This window comes from Hyperolius riggenbachi, chromosome 11, assembly GCF_040937935.1.
Source record: "Hyperolius riggenbachi isolate aHypRig1 chromosome 11, aHypRig1.pri, whole genome shotgun sequence".
Lineage (NCBI taxonomy): Eukaryota > Metazoa > Chordata > Amphibia > Anura > Hyperoliidae > Hyperolius > Hyperolius riggenbachi.
Genome location: NC_090656.1, coordinates 876,920 through 897,149, shown reverse-complemented (window position 1 = coordinate 897,149; position 20,230 = coordinate 876,920). Strand labels below are relative to the sequence as shown.

General features: G+C 49.8%; 1 protein-coding gene across 1 annotated transcript in view; it reads left to right on the top strand.

Annotated features, from left to right (window-relative positions):
* The window catches only part of MTSS2 (MTSS I-BAR domain containing 2), a 259,210-nt gene that overhangs the window by 230,214 nt on the left and 8,766 nt on the right, over nucleotides 1-20,230 (top strand). Inside the window, exons 10-13 of the mRNA XM_068259913.1 lie at nucleotides 2,010-2,107; nucleotides 4,807-5,005; nucleotides 5,093-5,167; nucleotides 15,276-15,437. Of these exons, the coding sequence (XP_068116014.1) occupies nucleotides 2,010-2,107; nucleotides 4,807-5,005; nucleotides 5,093-5,167; nucleotides 15,276-15,437 (534 nt within the window). The remainder of the gene's footprint in view (nucleotides 1-2,009; nucleotides 2,108-4,806; nucleotides 5,006-5,092; nucleotides 5,168-15,275; nucleotides 15,438-20,230) is intronic.

The window sequence follows — 20,230 nt, the reverse complement described above, 5'->3', positions numbered from 1 at the left end:
ACATCTCAGTGACCCTCACACATCTCAGTGACCCTCACACATCTCAGTGACCCTCACATCTCAGTGACCCTCACACATCTCAGTGACCCTCACATCTCAGTGTCACTCACATCTCAGTGACTCTCACATCTCAGTGGCCCTCACATCTCAGTGTCCCTCACATCTCAGTGACTCTCACATCTCAGTGGGCCTCACATCTCAGTGACTCTCACATCTCAGTGGCCCTCACATCTCAGTGACTCTCACATCTCAGTGACTCTCACATCTCAGTGACTCTCACATCTCAGTGACCCTCACATCTCAGTGACTCTCACATCTCAGTGACCCTCACATCTCAGTGGCCCTCACTTCTCAGTGACTCTCACATCTCAGTGACCCTCACATCTCATTGACTCTCACATCTCAGTGACTCTCACATCTCAGTGCCCCTCACATCTCAGTGACTCTCACATCTCAGTGGCCCTCACATCTCAGTGACTCTCACATCTCAGTGGCCCTCACATCTCAGTGACTCTCACATCTCAGTGACCCTCACATCTTAGTGACTCTCACATCTCAGTGACTCTCACATCTCAGTGACTCTCACATCTCAGTGTCCCTCACATCTCAGTGTTCCTCACATCTCAGTGGCCCTCACATCTCAGTGGCCCTCACATCTCAGTGGCTCTCACATCTCAGTGCCCCTCACATCTCAGTGACCCTCACATCTCAGTGACCCTCACATCTCAGTGACCCTCACATCTCAGTGGCCCTCACATCTCAGTGGCCCTCACATCTCAGTGGCTCTCACATCTCAGTGCCCCTCACATCTCAGTGACCCTCACATCTCAGTGACCCTCACATCTCAGTGACCCTCACATCTCAGTGGCCCTCACATCTCAGTGGCCCTCACATTTCAGTGGCCCTCACATCTCAGTGGCCCTCACTTCTCAGTGGCTCTCACATCTCAGTGACTCACACATCTCAGTGACCCTCACATCTCAGTGACTCTCACATCTCAGTGGCCCTCACATCTCAGTGGCTCTCACATCTCAGTGACCCTGACATCTCAGTGACCCTGACATCTCAGTGACCCTCACATCTCAGTGGCCCTCACATCTCAGTGACCCTCACATCTCAGTGACTCTCACATCTCAGTGGCCCTCACATCTCAGTGACTCTCACATCTCAGTGACTCTCACATCTCAGTGTCCCTCACATCTCAGTGTCCCTCACATCTCAGTGTCCCTCACATCTCAGTGTCCCTCACATCTCAGTGACCCTCACATCTCAGTGACTCTCATATCTCAGTGACTCTCACATCTCAGTGGCCCTCACATCTCAGTGACCCTCACATCTCAGTGGCCCTCACATCTCAGTGACCCTCACATCTCAGTGGCCCTCACATCTCAGTGACCCTCACATCTCAGTGACCCTCACATCTCAGTGGCCCTCACATCTCAGTGACTCTCACATCTCAGTGGCCCTCACATCTCAGTGACTCTCACATCTCAGTGACTCTCACATCTCAGTGACTCTCTGTAGGGCACCACATTTTGGCTCTTTCCTTGTTCTACCCATTGGGTCCCGGTCCCCTTAGTTCATCCATTGACCACCACTGTGGACTCCACTCACTGCAGTATTCTTCTTCTCCTCCTGCTGCTTTGTCGCTGTCATTCAGCCAAGGTTGTGGAATATAATCTAGGACTGGGCATATCCCACAATAAAGCTGAATAATGGCGGTGGACAGCAGAGGGCACTACAGCCAGCAGAGGACAGGAGTCTGTGCAGTGGCTGAAGGAAAGAGACTTGTGACCATGAGGATTATAGCTAAAGCAATGTTGCTGCAGCAGGGGGCGCTGGTTTGTTTTATAAGCTGGTGACCGGTGGTCATACAGTATCCATGTTAGCAGTAGTGCCAGCTGTGCATGGGCAGGCCTGTGCCTTACCACAGACATCTACTGTAGGCTGGCATAGCTATAAGTCCTCGATGTAAAAGCTCATTTAAGATTTGCATTTTGGTATTTCAGGTCATTAAGGACCTGAAGGGATCAGACTACACTTGGACCTACCAGACCCCTCCTTCTTCTCCCAGCAGCTCGGGGTCTCGCAAGTCCAGCATGTGCAGGTGAGTGCAAATTATAAGTAATAGAACACAGCCGCCCCTAGTGTTCACATCATGATATATCCCAATGCACATTATGAAAGATAAAGGTGTAAGGCTGCTCCTTCCAGCTGATGCCACCTGTGGCAGAACCAGTTCTAGGATGTTTTACTGCCAGTCACCTGACCATCTGTACACACCCTAACACCTTATTCTCTGGTCTCTTCCTCCCTTATCATTTCACACTGTTATCTAGACTCAGCGCAACTCAACCACTTTGTCAGGACCTCTTCACAACTTTCCTAAAGCAGACATTTGTCTTCCAGCATTCCAGAACATTCCATAAGATGGCCACACATGGGACAATCTGACCACTTAAAGGGCTAATATGACGAAATTATTTGTAACATTTAAAATACATAATTATAAGAAATGTATTTCTCTCTGAGTAAAATGCACTATAAATGACTTTTCTGCTAAGCTTCTGCCCCTTATAGTAGGCAGTAAAAATCTGACAGGGTTTAGACTAGTCCATCTCCTCATGGAGGATTTTCAGTATTTCCCATTTTCTTCTTTACAAAATCAATCCCTGGAAAGAATCAGTATGCAGTAAGGAAGCTGGTCGGCCTCCTTAATCATTTGCACACTATTTTGTCAGTTGGGACAGAGCAACTGCCATTTGCTAAGTGCTTTTGAAAATAAAGAAAACCCTGAGAATTCCCCATAAGGAGATGGACCAGTCCAAAACCTGTCAGATTATTGTCTACTGTAAGTGACGGAGAGATAGGAGAAAATTAATTTATAAAGCATTTTATAGGAACACGATACTGGTCCTTCTGATCAACCAGATGAGCAGAAAGCCACGATCTGTGTGGGAACTTTCCTTCCATCTTTTCTTTGGTTTCAAACTTATCATTTTTTTTTTAAACATTTTTTCTATCAAATAATTGAGCAAGAGTAAAACTGGGTGTGTGGAAGGTCAGTCAACCTAGTTAATCGATCTATGTGACGAATTGTCTGACAAAAGCCAGTCGGATAAAGCACCACGTGAGGTTTGGCCTGTACAGTATGTGGCCGGCTTTAGGGTTAAGAATCTTGGGGCTTGATTCATCAAGCAGCACAACTTAATTTCAGCAGCGCAAGTTATAGATCTGCGTGCGCACGATACTCGCGGTAGTGCTGCCCAGCATGCATTCCTGCACTACGCCAGGCTAGAGATGCGCAGATTGTCGCTAGCCTGCTATTTACCTCTGCCTGTCACTCACTACCGCTCCCCCGCCTCCTGTATAGCGCAGCTCCCCACCTGTGACTCTTCCCTCCCCTCCTCTGTAAGCCGATTGGAGGAAGCTTACAGAGGCGGGGAGCCACAATATACAGGAGGCGGGGAGCAGCGATGAGTAACAGGCTGAGGTAAATAGCAGGCTAGCGACAATCTGCGTGTCGCTAGCCTGCTATTTACCTCAGCCTGTCATTCACTACCGCTCCCCCGCCTCCTGTATAGTGCCCCGCCCCGCCTGTCACTCACTACTGCTCCCCCGCCTCCTGTATAGTGCCACGCCCCGCCTGTCACTCACTACTGCTCCCCACCTCCTGTATACCGCCGCTCCCCGCCTGTGTCCGTTCCCTCCTCGCCTCTGTAAGCCAATTGGAGAAAGCTTACAGAGGCGGGGAGCCGCGATATACAGGAGGCGGGGAGCGGCAGTGAGTGACAGGCTGAGGTAAATAGCAGGGTAGCGACAATCTGTGTGTCACTAGCCTGGCGCTTTTTTTAAGGGGGGTGCAGCAGATCGGGGGGGGGGGGGGCGGAGGCACTATAGAAGGACACAGAGGTAGATCGTTGTATACTGGACATGCCTCTGTATCCTAATATGATCTGACAAACCCACCTCGGGTTCTCTTAAAGTTTAATTGCTGATTATGATGAAGAGGGTTAGGTAGAGCTGAAGAAGAGACTTGTAGTGATCAGTCTCCAGTAGCAGGGGTACAGCTGGAGAAGAGACTTGTAGCGATCGGTCTCCAGTAGCAGGGGTACAGCTGGAGAAGAGACTTGTAGTGATCGGTCTCCAGTAGAAGGAGTAGAGCTGGAGAAGAGACTTGTAGTGATCGGTCTCCAGTAGCAGGGGTAGAGCTGGAGAAGAGATTAGTAGCGATCAGTCTCCAGTAGCAGGGGTACAGCTGGAGAAGAGATTAGTAGTGATCGGTCTCCAGTAGCAGGGGTAGAGCTGGAGAAGAGATTAGTAGCGATCAGTCTCCAGTAGCAGGGGTACAGCTGGAGAAGAGATTAGTAGTGATCGGTTTCCAGTAGCAGGGGTACAGCTGGAGAAGAGACTTGTAGTCATCGGTCTCCAGTAGAAGGAGTAGAGCTGGAGAAGAGATTAGTAGTGATCGGTCTCCAGTAGCAGGGGTACAGCTGGAGAAGAGACTTGTAGTCATCGGTCTCCAGTAGAAGGAGTAGAGCTGGAGAAGAGATTAGTAGTGATCGGTCTCCAGTAGCAGGGGTACAGCTGGAGAAGAGACTTGTAGTGATCGGTCTCCAGTAGAAGGAGTAGAGCTGGAGAAGAGATTAGTAGGGATCGGTCTCCAGTAGCAGGGGTACAGCTGGAGAAGAGACTTGTAGCGATCGGTCTCCAGGCTGCCAGTGGTTGAGAATCGCTGATCTAGAGCCCCCATCTCCAGTACTGTTACCTCTCTCACCTCACCAATGCTCTGACCATTTATCACAGTACAAAAACTACCCCTTCCTGGCAAGCTGCCTCGCACCCCCACTCACCGGGCTCCGCATGTCGCTACCGCAGCCTTCCTCAGACCGCTGGAGGAGGACAACGCCTGGTGAGCGCCTCTTCCCAGGACTCCGGATGCAGTTCCCATGAGACGGCCTACTCCAAGCCGCCGTCCCCCATGCCGTCAGATCTGACGAGCCAGGTACGTGGCTGGGGTACAGTGCAGTGTGTCTGTGTAGATGTACAGCCGGAGATCATCTAATATACACTGATTCTTTCTATTCATCAGAAGTCCTCCAGCTCCGCATCTTCCGAGGCCTCCGAGACGTGTCAGTCTGTCAGCGAATGCAGCTCTCCCACCTCTGTGAGTTTCCACCCATTCCATTGTTTATTCTCAGGACATAGCAAAGCCCAATGCTGGAGTTACCTGCAAGCTATTGTTATTATTTATATAGTGGCAACTAATCACGCAGCGCTGTACAATAAATAAGATTACAGACAATGATAGCAGGGATGACAGACAACACAATACAGGTAATACGCAATAAGACACACAATGCCAGATGATGCACTGGAGAAGAAGTCCCAATAATACAAGTAAACAATCAAGTATGATACACAAGGAAGGAGGGCCCTGCCAAAGGCTTTCAATCTAGAGGGAGGAGGTAACATGAAAGGAGGGTGTTGCAGTAGTCCCTGTGGGAGATGATGAGGGCATATGGACAAGGAGTTTGACAGTGTGCGGGGTCAGAAGGGGGTGGAGTTTGGAGATGTTGCATACATTAAAGAATGCAGGCCCTAGCAATGGTTTGAGTGTGGGGGTGAAGGAGAGGGCGGAGTCCAGGGTGACACCCAGGCAGCTTGTATGGTTGGGTGGATAATTGTACCGTTGTCAGTCACATAGATGTCCGTAGGAGGTAATTGTTCACCTACTTTCTGGTTCTTTTTCATTTGTACAGTGCTGAAAAGTTCTTTTAAATGGAAGATTAAAAAAATGATCTCCTAGTAGAAAACTTAGGACAACAACAGCAGCAAACATTTGTAAAGCGCTTTCTCCCATAAGCATGGCTCAGACCAGTCATTGGTTGATTGGTAAATCAGGTTGTGAGAGGTGTGGTGCAGCTTCAGCAAGTCCTTCATGTATCCAGGGCCCAGATTGTGCAGGGATTTGAATGTCAGCAGTCCAATCTTGAAGAGTATTCTCCATTCTACTGGTAGCCAGTGCAGTGAGCGAAGGATCGGTGTAATGTGACAGTGGCGAGGCTGGTTTGTTAGCAATCTGGCAGCAGCATTCTGCACTAATTGCAGGCGACGCAGGTCCTTTTTGGGGAGGCCAGCATAAAGGGCATTGCAGTAGTCCAGCCGTGATGTGATGAAGGCGTGGACTAGGGTTGGAAGATCCTCTGGGGGAATCAGATGTTTAATCTTTGCAATGTTCTTCAGATGAAAGTAGGAAGATATAACTACACATGAAATTTGGTTTCTGAAGCTCAATTCCCCATCGATTAGTACGCCAAGGCTGCGCACAAGGTTGGAGCTGTTTATGTCTGAATTCCCAATCCTGATTGGTGTTGCTTTAGGATAGAGCTGTTTTGATGGCGAGTACTGGCTTTGGACAAACAGGACCTCAGTTTTGTCAGCATTCAGTTTCAACCAGTTATCATTCATCCATGCCTGTAGCTCAGCTAAGCAAGAGTTTATTTTTGGGGTAGGGTCTGTTCCACCAGGTTTGAAGGACAGGTATAGCTGTGTGTCATCGGCGTAGCAGTGGTACGTCAGGCCATGTCGTTGGATAAGTGTACCGAGTGGCAACATGTACGGTAGATTGCAAACAGCAGAGGGGATAGGTTTTGGCACTTCACATTTTAGAGGTGCAGGGTTGGACAGTACAGGTCCTAGGGATACTCTCAGGGCTTGAGTCACAAAAGCGTGATAACTCAGTTATCACGCCTAAATGCTTTGCACGTGCAAACTATGGTGCTAAGTAGTTTACACGTGATAACTACGGTGCTAAGTAGTTTGTGCATGATAACTATTTAGCACCGTAGTTAGTACGTGCAAAGCGGCTTTTCCCTGGCGTGCTAACACTTTGCACGCGTGAAACAAGCCCTCTGTTCTGTCAGCCAAGAAAGATCTGACCCTCTGGAGGACTAAGCCACTGATGCCACAATACTTCAGCTATCTGTAGAGCAAGATTCTATGGTCAACTGTATGGAAAGCTGCTGAGAAATCCAGCAGGATTAGGATGGAGAATTCCCCTCTGTCCCTTCCCATGAGCAGATCGCTGCAGACCTGGATGAGGAGAAAAGTGAATTGAATAAGGGCCACAGAGAAGCATGTGATTGGTCTGATCAGATGATAGATTTGCAATACTCTGGTTAGGTAGTCATCATGTTTGCTTTGTTTTCTGCCAGAGGGGCCCCCAGCAAATCACAGCATTACAATCTGTCAGCTGATCAGACTGGTCACATGCTTCTCCATGAGTTCCTCTACACACCAGAGACTTCTGCAGCAAATCACAGCATTACAAATCTGTCAGCTGATCAAGGCTGGTCACATGCTTCTCCATGAGTTCCTCTACACACCAGAGACTTCTGCAGCAAATCACAGCATTACAACTCTGTCAGCTGATCAGACTGGTCACATGCTTCTCCATGAGTTCCTCTACACACCAGACACTTCTGCAGCAAATCACAGCATTACAAATCTGTCAGCTGATCAGACTGGTCACATGCTTCTCCATGAGTTCCTCTACACACCAGAGACTTCTGCAGCAAATCACAGCATTACAAATCTGTCAGCTGATCAGACTGGTCACATGCTTCTCCATGAGTTCCTCTACACACCAGACACTTCTGCAGCCAATCACAGCATTACAAATCTGTCAGCTGATCAGACTGGTCACATGCTTCTCCATGAGTTCCTCTACACACCAGACACTTCTGCAGCCAATCACAGCATTACAAATCTGTCAGCTGATCAGACTGGTCACATGCTTCTCCATGAGTTCCTCTACACACCAGACACTTCTGCAGCAAATCACAGCATTACAAATCTGTCAGCTGATCAGACTGGTCACATGCTTCTCCATGAGTTCCTCTACACACCAGAGACTTCTGCAGCCAATCACAGCATTACAATCTGTCAGCTGATCAGACTGGTCACATGCTTCTCCATGAGTTCCTCTACACACCAGAGACTTCTGCAGCAAATCACAGCATTACAAATCTGTCAGCTGATCAGACTGGTCACATGCTTCTCCATGAGTTCCTCTACACACCAGACACTTCTGCAGCAAATCACAGCATTACAAATCTGTCAGCTGATCAGACTGGTCACATGCTTCTCCATGAGTTCCTCTACACACCAGAGACTTCTGCAGCAAATCACAGCATTACAAATCTGTCAGCTGATCAGACTGGTCACATGCTTCTCCATGAGTTCCTCTACACACCAGACACTTCTGCAGCAAATCACAGCATTACAATCTGTCAGCTGATCAGACTGGTCACATGCTTCTCCATGAGTTCCTCTACACACCAGACACTTCTGCAGCAAATCACAGCATTACAATCTGTCAGCTGATCAGACTGGTCACATGCTTCTCCATGAGTTCCTCTACACACCAGACACTTCTGCAGCAAATCACAGCATTACAAATCTGTCAGCTGATCAGACTGGTCACATGCTTCTCCATGAGTTCCTCTACACACCCGAGACTTCTGCAGCAAATCACAGCATTACAAATCTGTCAGCTGATCAGACTGGTCACATGCTTCTCCATGAGTTCCTCTACACACCCGAGACTTCTGCAGCAAATCACAGCATTACAAATCTGTCAGCTGATCAGACTGGTCACATGCTTCTCCATGAGTTCCTCTACACACCAGAGACTTCTGCAGCCAATCACAGCATTACAAATCTGTCAGCTGATCAGACTGGTCACATGCTTCTCCATGAGTTCCTCTACACACCAGAGACTTCTGCAGCAAATCACAGCATTACAAATCTGTCAGCTGATCAGACTGGTCACATGCTTCTCCATGAGTTCCTCTACACACCAGAGACTTCTGCAGCAAATCACAGCATTACAAATCTGTCAGCTGATCAGACTGGTCACATGCTTCTCCATGAGTTCCTCTACACACCAGAGACTTCTGCAGCAAATCACAGCATTACAAATCTGTCAGCTGATCAGACTGGTCACATGCTTCTCCATGAGTTCCTCTACACACCAGACACTTCTGCAGCCAATCACAGCATTACAAATCTGTCAGCTGATCAGACTGGTCACATGCTTCTCCATGAGTTCCTCTACACACCAGAGACTTCTGCAGCAAATCACAGCATTACAAATCTGTCAGCTAATCAAGGCTGGTCACATGCTTCTCCATGAGTTCCTCTACACACCAGAGACTTCTGCAGCAAATCACAGCATTACAATCTGTCAGCTGATCAGACTGGTCACATGCTTCTCCATGAGTTCCTCTACACACCAGAGACTTCTGCAGCAAATCACAGCATTACAAATCTGTCAGCTGATCAGACTGGTCACATGCTTCTCCATGAGTTCCTCTACACACCAGAGACTTCTGCAGCCAATCACAGCATTACAAATCTGTCAGCTGATCAAGGCTGGTCACATGCTTCTCCATGAGTTCCTCTACACACCAGACACTTCTGCAGCAAATCACAGCATTACAATCTGTCAGCTGATCAGACTGGTCACATGCTTCTCCATGAGTTCCTCTACACACCAGACACTTCTGCAGCAAATCACAGCATTACAAATCTGTCAGCTGATCAGACTGGTCACATGCTTCTCCATGAGTTCCTCTACACACCAGAGACTTCTGCAGCAAATCACAGCATTACAATCTGTCAGCTGATCAGACTGGTCACATGCTTCTCCATGAGTTCCTCTACACACCAGAGACTTCTGCAGCAAATCACAGCATTACAAATCTGTCAGCTGATCAGACTGGTCACATGCTTCTCCATGAGTTCCTCTACACACCAGAGACTTCTGCAGCCAATCACAGCATTACAAATCTGTCAGCTGATCAAGGCTGGTCACATGCTTCTCCATGAGTTCCTCTACACACCAGACACTTCTGCAGCAAATCACAGCATTACAAATCTGTCAGCTGATCAGACTGGTCACATGCTTCTCCATGAGTTCCTCTACACACCAGAGACTTCTGCAGCAAATCACAGCATTACAAATCTGTCAGCTGATCAAGGCTGGTCACATGCTTCTCCATGAGTTCCTCTACACACCAGAGACTTCTGCAGCAAATCACAGCATTACAACTCTGTCAGCTGATCAGACTGGTCACATGCTTCTCCATGAGTTCCTCTACACACCAGACACTTCTGCAGCAAATCACAGCATTACAAATCTGTCAGCTGATCAGACTGGTCACATGCTTCTCCATGAGTTCCTCTACACACCAGAGACTTCTGCAGCAAATCACAGCATTACAAATCTGTCAGCTGATCAGACTGGTCACATGCTTCTCCATGAGTTCCTCTACACACCAGACACTTCTGCAGCCAATCACAGCATTACAAATCTGTCAGCTGATCAGACTGGTCACATGCTTCTCCATGAGTTCCTCTACACACCAGACACTTCTGCAGCCAATCACAGCATTACAAATCTGTCAGCTGATCAGACTGGTCACATGCTTCTCCATGAGTTCCTCTACACACCAGACACTTCTGCAGCAAATCACAGCATTACAAATCTGTCAGCTGATCAGACTGGTCACATGCTTCTCCATGAGTTCCTCTACACACCAGAGACTTCTGCAGCCAATCACAGCATTACAATCTGTCAGCTGATCAGACTGGTCACATGCTTCTCCATGAGTTCCTCTACACACCAGAGACTTCTGCAGCAAATCACAGCATTACAAATCTGTCAGCTGATCAGACTGGTCACATGCTTCTCCATGAGTTCCTCTACACACCAGACACTTCTGCAGCAAATCACAGCATTACAAATCTGTCAGCTGATCAGACTGGTCACATGCTTCTCCATGAGTTCCTCTACACACCAGAGACTTCTGCAGCAAATCACAGCATTACAAATCTGTCAGCTGATCAGACTGGTCACATGCTTCTCCATGAGTTCCTCTACACACCAGACACTTCTGCAGCAAATCACAGCATTACAATCTGTCAGCTGATCAGACTGGTCACATGCTTCTCCATGAGTTCCTCTACACACCAGACACTTCTGCAGCAAATCACAGCATTACAATCTGTCAGCTGATCAGACTGGTCACATGCTTCTCCATGAGTTCCTCTACACACCAGACACTTCTGCAGCAAATCACAGCATTACAAATCTGTCAGCTGATCAGACTGGTCACATGCTTCTCCATGAGTTCCTCTACACACCCGAGACTTCTGCAGCAAATCACAGCATTACAAATCTGTCAGCTGATCAGACTGGTCACATGCTTCTCCATGAGTTCCTCTACACACCCGAGACTTCTGCAGCAAATCACAGCATTACAAATCTGTCAGCTGATCAGACTGGTCACATGCTTCTCCATGAGTTCCTCTACACACCAGAGACTTCTGCAGCCAATCACAGCATTACAAATCTGTCAGCTGATCAGACTGGTCACATGCTTCTCCATGAGTTCCTCTACACACCAGAGACTTCTGCAGCAAATCACAGCATTACAAATCTGTCAGCTGATCAGACTGGTCACATGCTTCTCCATGAGTTCCTCTACACACCAGAGACTTCTGCAGCAAATCACAGCATTACAAATCTGTCAGCTGATCAGACTGGTCACATGCTTCTCCATGAGTTCCTCTACACACCAGAGACTTCTGCAGCAAATCACAGCATTACAAATCTGTCAGCTGATCAGACTGGTCACATGCTTCTCCATGAGTTCCTCTACACACCAGACACTTCTGCAGCCAATCACAGCATTACAAATCTGTCAGCTGATCAGACTGGTCACATGCTTCTCCATGAGTTCCTCTACACACCAGAGACTTCTGCAGCAAATCACAGCATTACAAATCTGTCAGCTAATCAAGGCTGGTCACATGCTTCTCCATGAGTTCCTCTACACACCAGAGACTTCTGCAGCAAATCACAGCATTACAATCTGTCAGCTGATCAGACTGGTCACATGCTTCTCCATGAGTTCCTCTACACACCAGAGACTTCTGCAGCAAATCACAGCATTACAAATCTGTCAGCTGATCAGACTGGTCACATGCTTCTCCATGAGTTCCTCTACACACCAGAGACTTCTGCAGCCAATCACAGCATTACAAATCTGTCAGCTGATCAAGGCTGGTCACATGCTTCTCCATGAGTTCCTCTACACACCAGACACTTCTGCAGCAAATCACAGCATTACAATCTGTCAGCTGATCAGACTGGTCACATGCTTCTCCATGAGTTCCTCTACACACCAGACACTTCTGCAGCAAATCACAGCATTACAAATCTGTCAGCTGATCAGACTGGTCACATGCTTCTCCATGAGTTCCTCTACACACCAGAGACTTCTGCAGCAAATCACAGCATTACAATCTGTCAGCTGATCAGACTGGTCACATGCTTCTCCATGAGTTCCTCTACACACCAGAGACTTCTGCAGCAAATCACAGCATTACAAATCTGTCAGCTGATCAGACTGGTCACATGCTTCTCCATGAGTTCCTCTACACACCAGAGACTTCTGCAGCCAATCACAGCATTACAAATCTGTCAGCTGATCAAGGCTGGTCACATGCTTCTCCATGAGTTCCTCTACACACCAGACACTTCTGCAGCAAATCACAGCATTACAAATCTGTCAGCTGATCAGACTGGTCACATGCTTCTCCATGAGTTCCTCTACACACCAGAGACTTCTGCAGCCAATCACAGCATTACAATCTGTCAGCTGATCAGACTGGTCACATGCTTCTCCATGAGTTCCTCTACACACCAGAGACTTCTGCAGCAAATCACAGCATTACAAATCTGTCAGCTGATCAGACTGGTCACATGCTTCTCCATGAGTTCCTCTACACACCAGACACTTCTGCAGCAAATCACAGCATTACAAATCTGTCAGCTGATCAGACTGGTCACATGCTTCTCCATGAGTTCCTCTACACACCAGAGACTTCTGCAGCAAATCACAGCATTACAAATCTGTCAGCTGATCAGACTGGTCACATGCTTCTCCATGAGTTCCTCTACACACCAGACACTTCTGCAGCAAATCACAGCATTACAATCTGTCAGCTGATCAGACTGGTCACATGCTTCTCCATGAGTTCCTCTACACACCAGACACTTCTGCAGCAAATCACAGCATTACAATCTGTCAGCTGATCAGACTGGTCACATGCTTCTCCATGAGTTCCTCTACACACCAGACACTTCTGCAGCAAATCACAGCATTACAAATCTGTCAGCTGATCAGACTGGTCACATGCTTCTCCATGAGTTCCTCTACACACCCGAGACTTCTGCAGCAAATCACAGCATTACAAATCTGTCAGCTGATCAGACTGGTCACATGCTTCTCCATGAGTTCCTCTACACACCCGAGACTTCTGCAGCAAATCACAGCATTACAAATCTGTCAGCTGATCAGACTGGTCACATGCTTCTCCATGAGTTCCTCTACACACCAGAGACTTCTGCAGCCAATCACAGCATTACAAATCTGTCAGCTGATCAGACTGGTCACATGCTTCTCCATGAGTTCCTCTACACACCAGAGACTTCTGCAGCAAATCACAGCATTACAAATCTGTCAGCTGATCAGACTGGTCACATGCTTCTCCATGAGTTCCTCTACACACCAGAGACTTCTGCAGCAAATCACAGCATTACAAATCTGTCAGCTGATCAGACTGGTCACATGCTTCTCCATGAGTTCCTCTACACACCAGAGACTTCTGCAGCAAATCACAGCATTACAAATCTGTCAGCTGATCAGACTGGTCACATGCTTCTCCATGAGTTCCTCTACACACCAGACACTTCTGCAGCCAATCACAGCATTACAAATCTGTCAGCTGATCAGACTGGTCACATGCTTCTCCATGAGTTCCTCTACACACCAGAGACTTCTGCAGCAAATCACAGCATTACAAATCTGTCAGCTAATCAAGGCTGGTCACATGCTTCTCCATGAGTTCCTCTACACACCAGAGACTTCTGCAGCAAATCACAGCATTACAATCTGTCAGCTGATCAGACTGGTCACATGCTTCTCCATGAGTTCCTCTACACACCAGAGACTTCTGCAGCAAATCACAGCATTACAAATCTGTCAGCTGATCAGACTGGTCACATGCTTCTCCATGAGTTCCTCTACACACCAGAGACTTCTGCAGCCAATCACAGCATTACAAATCTGTCAGCTGATCAAGGCTGGTCACATGCTTCTCCATGAGTTCCTCTACACACCAGACACTTCTGCAGCAAATCACAGCATTACAATCTGTCAGCTGATCAGACTGGTCACATGCTTCTCCATGAGTTCCTCTACACACCAGACACTTCTGCAGCAAATCACAGCATTACAAATCTGTCAGCTGATCAGACTGGTCACATGCTTCTCCATGAGTTCCTCTACACACCAGAGACTTCTGCAGCAAATCACAGCATTACAATCTGTCAGCTGATCAAGGCTGGTCACATGCTTCTCCATGAGTTCCTCTACACACCAGAGACTTCTGCAGCAAATCACAGCATTACAAATCTGTCAGCTGATCAGACTGGTCACATGCTTCTCCATGAGTTCCTCTACACACCAGAGACTTCTGCAGCCAATCACAGCATTACAAATCTGTCAGCTGATCAAGGCTGGTCACATGCTTCTCCATGAGTTCCTCTACACACCAGACACTTCTGCAGCAAATCACAGCATTACAATCTGTCAGCTGATCAGACTGGTCACATGCTTCTCCATGAGTTCCTCTACACACCAGACACTTCTGCAGCAAATCACAGCATTACAAATCTGTCAGCTGATCAGACTGGTCACATGCTTCTCCATGAGTTCCTCTACACACCAGAGACTTCTGCAGCAAATCACAGCATTACAATCTGTCAGCTGATCAGACTGGTCACATGCTTCTCCATGAGTTCCTCTACACACCAGACACTTCTGCAGCAAATCACAGCATTACAATCTGTCAGCTGATCAGACTGGTCACATGCTTCTCCATGAGTTCCTCTACACACCAGAGACTTCTGCAGCAAATCACAGCATTACAAATCTGTCAGCTGATCAGACTGGTCACATGCTTCTCCATGAGTTCCTCTACACACCAGACACTTCTGCAGCAAATCACAGCATTACAAATCTGTCAGCTGATCAGACTGGTCACATGCTTCTCCATGAGTTCCTCTACACACCAGACACTTCTGGGTAAAAGGAATGGAGCAGAGTTATGCAGCCACTAACCACCAGAATCTCTTCCAGGATTGGTCCCGCTCCGGTCCGTATGAGACTCCGCCCACTAGCTCAATGCAGCGCAGGAAGGACCGCGTTGAGCACCTGAGAGAGGCGGAGCTTGGCCCCAGTTACCAGATTATGGAAGACCCTTACCGGCCTCGTATGTCTCCTGCGGTCATCGCTGCTAAGGTGGGTTTCAGGAACAAGATACTCCACTGAGATCTAATAGCAAAGGATACGGAGAGTCTTCTTAAGAAGTAACTGTACTGAAAATGACATAATACAATTTATTTTTACAATATTCATTTATAAATGATTTAGTCAGTGTTTGCTCTATGTAAAATCTTTCTTCTACCTGATTTACATTCTGAAATTTATCACAGGTAGCTACATACTTAGTCCTGTCAGGTGCTGCTCTGCGGAATGTTTGTTCACTGAAAGTTCTAAAGCCAGTCCAAAATATGCCTGGTCTCCCAGAATGCTCTGGGAGGAAAATTCTGCATAATAAACAGTCTAGGCTAATAGGCTAAACCTCACTAAACGTTGGATTTTCCCACAGACTGTGACAGTTTGTGAAGGGTATGAATAATTTTGGATGGACACTTTTTGCTCAAATGTAAATAAAAGCTGAGAAATGTTATTCTTCCCACAATAATGTCTCTTGTACATCGATTTATTATCTGTTGGGAGACACCTATGTCATTTCCCATCAAACAATTACTTGCTGCTTGACTAAAAGTAACTTTAAGTCAAAATTTGCCAGGGGTATGAATAATTATGGGCAGCACTGTGTCTATTTGCTTTTAAACAATACCAGTTGCCTGGCTGTCCTGCTGATCCTCTGCCTCTAATACTATCAGCCATAGCCCCTGAACAAGCATGCAGCAGATCAGGTGTTTCTGACATTATTGTCAGGTAGGACTGCACATAAGCTGTATGCTTGTTTCTGGTGTGATTCAGACACTACTGCAGCCAAATAGATGAGCAGGATAGCCAGGCAACTGGTATTGTTTAAAAGGAAATAAATGTAATTACTCAAAATATGTTTGATGTTTGTTTAAAAGGAAATAAATATGGCAGCCTCCATAGCACTCTCACTACGAGTCCCTTTTTAAATAGAATCTGTAAGGCCTCGTTCACATTGCGTTCCGATTGCATTAGCGTTCGCGTTTTTTGAAGCAATTTTTTTAGTTGGACGTTTTTTCTGTTTGTTGGACGTTTTTGTAGGTGTTTTTGCAGAGCAATTCCGTTTTTTCACTTCCTGACATCAGTCAGGAAGTGAACTCTTTGATCCGTAAAAGAATGAATACAATGTCTTTATTCTTAAAACCGCTCACGCAATCGCTGCACAGAGAGAGTTTGTGAGCGTTTGTGTTTTTCCTATACCTTCCATTGTAGCAAAATCACTCTGAAAATGGTCCATGCAGAGCTTCTCCGAGCGGAAAGCAGACGGATCGCCCTAATCTGAACTAGCGCATAGGAAAGCATGGTGGAAGCGCTTTCAGGGCGATTTTAAAAAATCCCAGACGCTTTAAAAAAACAAAAACACCTCCAGTGTGAACAAACCCTTACAAAATAAGAAAACCCCTGGGGGATACTTACCTCGGGAGGGGCAAACCCCTGGGGGATACTTACCTCGGGAGAGGGAAACCCCTGGGGATACTTACCTCGGGAGGGGGAAACCCCTGGGGATACTTACCTCGGGAGGGGGAAACCCCTGGGGGATACTTACCTCGGGAGGGGGAAACCCCTGGGGGATACTCACCTCGGGAGGGGGAAACCCCTGGGGGATACTCACCTCGGGAGGGGGAAACCCCTGGGGGATACTTACCTCGCGAGGGGGAACCCCCTGGGGGATACTTACCTCGGGAGGGGGAAACCCCTGAGGATACTCACCTTGGGAGGGGGAAACCCCTGGGGATACTTACCTCGGGAGGGGGAAACCCCTGGGGATACTTACCTTGGGGGGGACCCCTGGGGGTACTTACCTTGGGAGGGGGAAACCCCTGGGGATACTTACCTTGGGGGGGGACCCCTGGGGGTACTTACCTTGGGAGGGGGAAGCCTCAGGGTCTGAATGAGGCTTCTCTCATGCTCCTTAGCCTCAGGGATCCGTCTCCCCTGAAGATACAGCGGACGTCCTGCAATATTTACCTACCGCGATTAGGGATGCTCACCGGACGCTCTCACTAGTAATCACCTTCACGCCGGAAGGAGGAAGTGTGCCGATGCGAGGATTACAATGCGACCAATAGGACGAGTGCAAGCTGTTTGGTACGCAGGGCGGACGGCGGAATTATGGGTAAATAACCCCTTGTATCCCGCCACACTTCTGCCCCAATTAAGCCTCATTTGTATTACTCATGAAAGCATCCGGTGAGCATCCCTGACCACCATCCTGCACAGGCATCCCCGACCACCATCCGGCACAGGCATCCCTGACCACCATCCGGCACAGGCATCCCTGACCACCATCCGGCACAGGCATCCCCGACCACCATCCGGCACAGGCATCCCTGACCACCATCCTGCACAGGCATCCCCGACCACCATCCGGCACAGGCATCCCTGACCACCATCCGGCACAGGCATCCCTGACCACCATCCTGCACAGGCATCCCCGACCACCATCCGGCACAGGCATCCCTGACCACCATCCGGCACAGGCATCCCTGACCACCATCCGGCACAGGCATCCCCGACCACCATCCTCCACAGGCATCCCTGACCACCATCCTGCACAGGCATCCCTGACCACCATCCTGCACAGGCATCCCCGACCACCATCCGGCACAGGCATCCCTGACCACCATCCTCCACAGGCATCCCTGACCACCATCCTCCACAGGCATCCCTGACCACCATCCTGCACAGGCATCCCCGACCACCATCCGGCACAGGCATCCCTGACCACCATCCGGCACAGGCATCCCTGACCACCATCCTGCACAGGCATCCCTGACCACCATCCTCCACAGGCATCCCTGACCACCATCCTCCACAGGCATCCCCGACCACCATCCTGCACAGGCATCCCCGACCACCATCCGGCACAGGCATCCCCGACCACCATCCGGCACAGGCATCCCTGACCACCATCCTGCACAGGCATCCCTGACCACCATCCGGCACAGGCATCCCTGACCACCATCCGGCACAGGCATCCCCGACCACCATCCTCCACAGGCATCCCTGACCACCATCCTGCACAGGCATCCCTGACCACCATCCTGCACAGGCATCCCCGACCACCATCCGGCACAGGCATCCCTGACCACCATCCTCCACAGGCATCCCTGACCACCATCCTCCACAGGCATCCCTGACCACCATCCTGCACAGGCATCCCCGACCACCATCCGGCACAGGCATCCCTGACCACCATCCGGCACAGGCATCCCTGACCACCATCCGGCACAGGCATCCCCGACCACCATCCTGCACAGGCATCCCCGACCACCATCCTGCACAGGCATCCTTGACCACCATCCTGCACAGGCATCCCTGACCACCATCCGGCACAGGCATCCCTGACCACCATCCTGCACAGGCATCCCCGACCACCATCCGGCACAGGCATCCCTGACCACCATCCGGCACAGGCATCCCCGACCACCATCCTGCACAGGCATCCCCGACCACCATCCTGCACAGGCATCCCCGACCACCATCCTGCACAGGCATCCCCGACCACCATCCTGCACAGGCATCCCTGACCACCATCCTGCACAGGCATCCCTGACCACCATCCGGCACAGGCATCCCTGACCACCATCCGGCACAGGCATCCCCGACCACCATCCTCCACAGGCATCCCTGACCACCATCCTGCACAGGCATCCCTGACCACCATCCTGCACAGGCATCCCCGACCACCATCCGGCACAGGCATCCCTGACCACCATCCTCCACAGGCATCCCTGACCACCATCCTCCACAGGCATCCCTGACCACCATCCTGCACAGGCATCCCCGACCACCATCCGGCACAGGCATCCCCGACCACCATCCGGCACAGGCATCCCCGACCACCATCCGGCACAGGCATCCCTGACCACCATCCGGCACAGGCATCCCTGACCACCATCCGGCACAGGCATCCCTGACCACCATCCTGCACAGGCATCCCCGACCACCATCCGGCACAGGCATCCCCGACCACCATCCGGCACAGGCATCCCTGACCACCATCCGGCACAGGCATCCCCGACCACCATCCTCCACAGGCATCCCTGACCACCATCCTGCACAGGCATCCCTGACCACCATCCTGCACAGGCATCCCCGACCACCATCCGGCACAGGCATCCCTGACCACCATCCTCCACAGGCATCCCTGACCACCATCCTCCACAGGCATCCCTGACCACCATCCTGCACAGGCATCCCCGACCACCATCCGGCACAGGCATCCCTGACCACCATCCGGCACAGGCATCCCTGACCACCATCCTGCACAGGCATCCCTGACCACTATCCTCCACAGGCATCCCTGACCACCATCCTCCACAGGCATCCCCGACCACCATCCTGCACAGGCATCCCCGACCACCATCCGGCACAGGCATCCCCGACCACCATCCGGCACAGGCATCCCTGACCACCATCCTGCACAGGCATCCCTGACCACCATCCGGCACAGGCATCCCTGACCACCATCCGGCACAGGCATCCCCGACCACCATCCTCCACAGGCATCCCTGACCACCATCCTGCACAGGCATCCCTGACCACCATCCTGCACAGGCATCCCCGACCACCATCCGGCACAGGCATCCCTGACCACCATCCTCCACAGGCATCCCTGACCACCATCCTCCACAGGCATCCCTGACCACCATCCTGCACAGGCATCCCCGACCACCATCCGGCACAGGCATCCCCGACCACCATCCGGCACAGGCATCCCTGACCACCATCCGGCACAGGCATCCCCGACCACCATCCTGCACAGGCATCCCCGACCACCATCCTGCACAGGC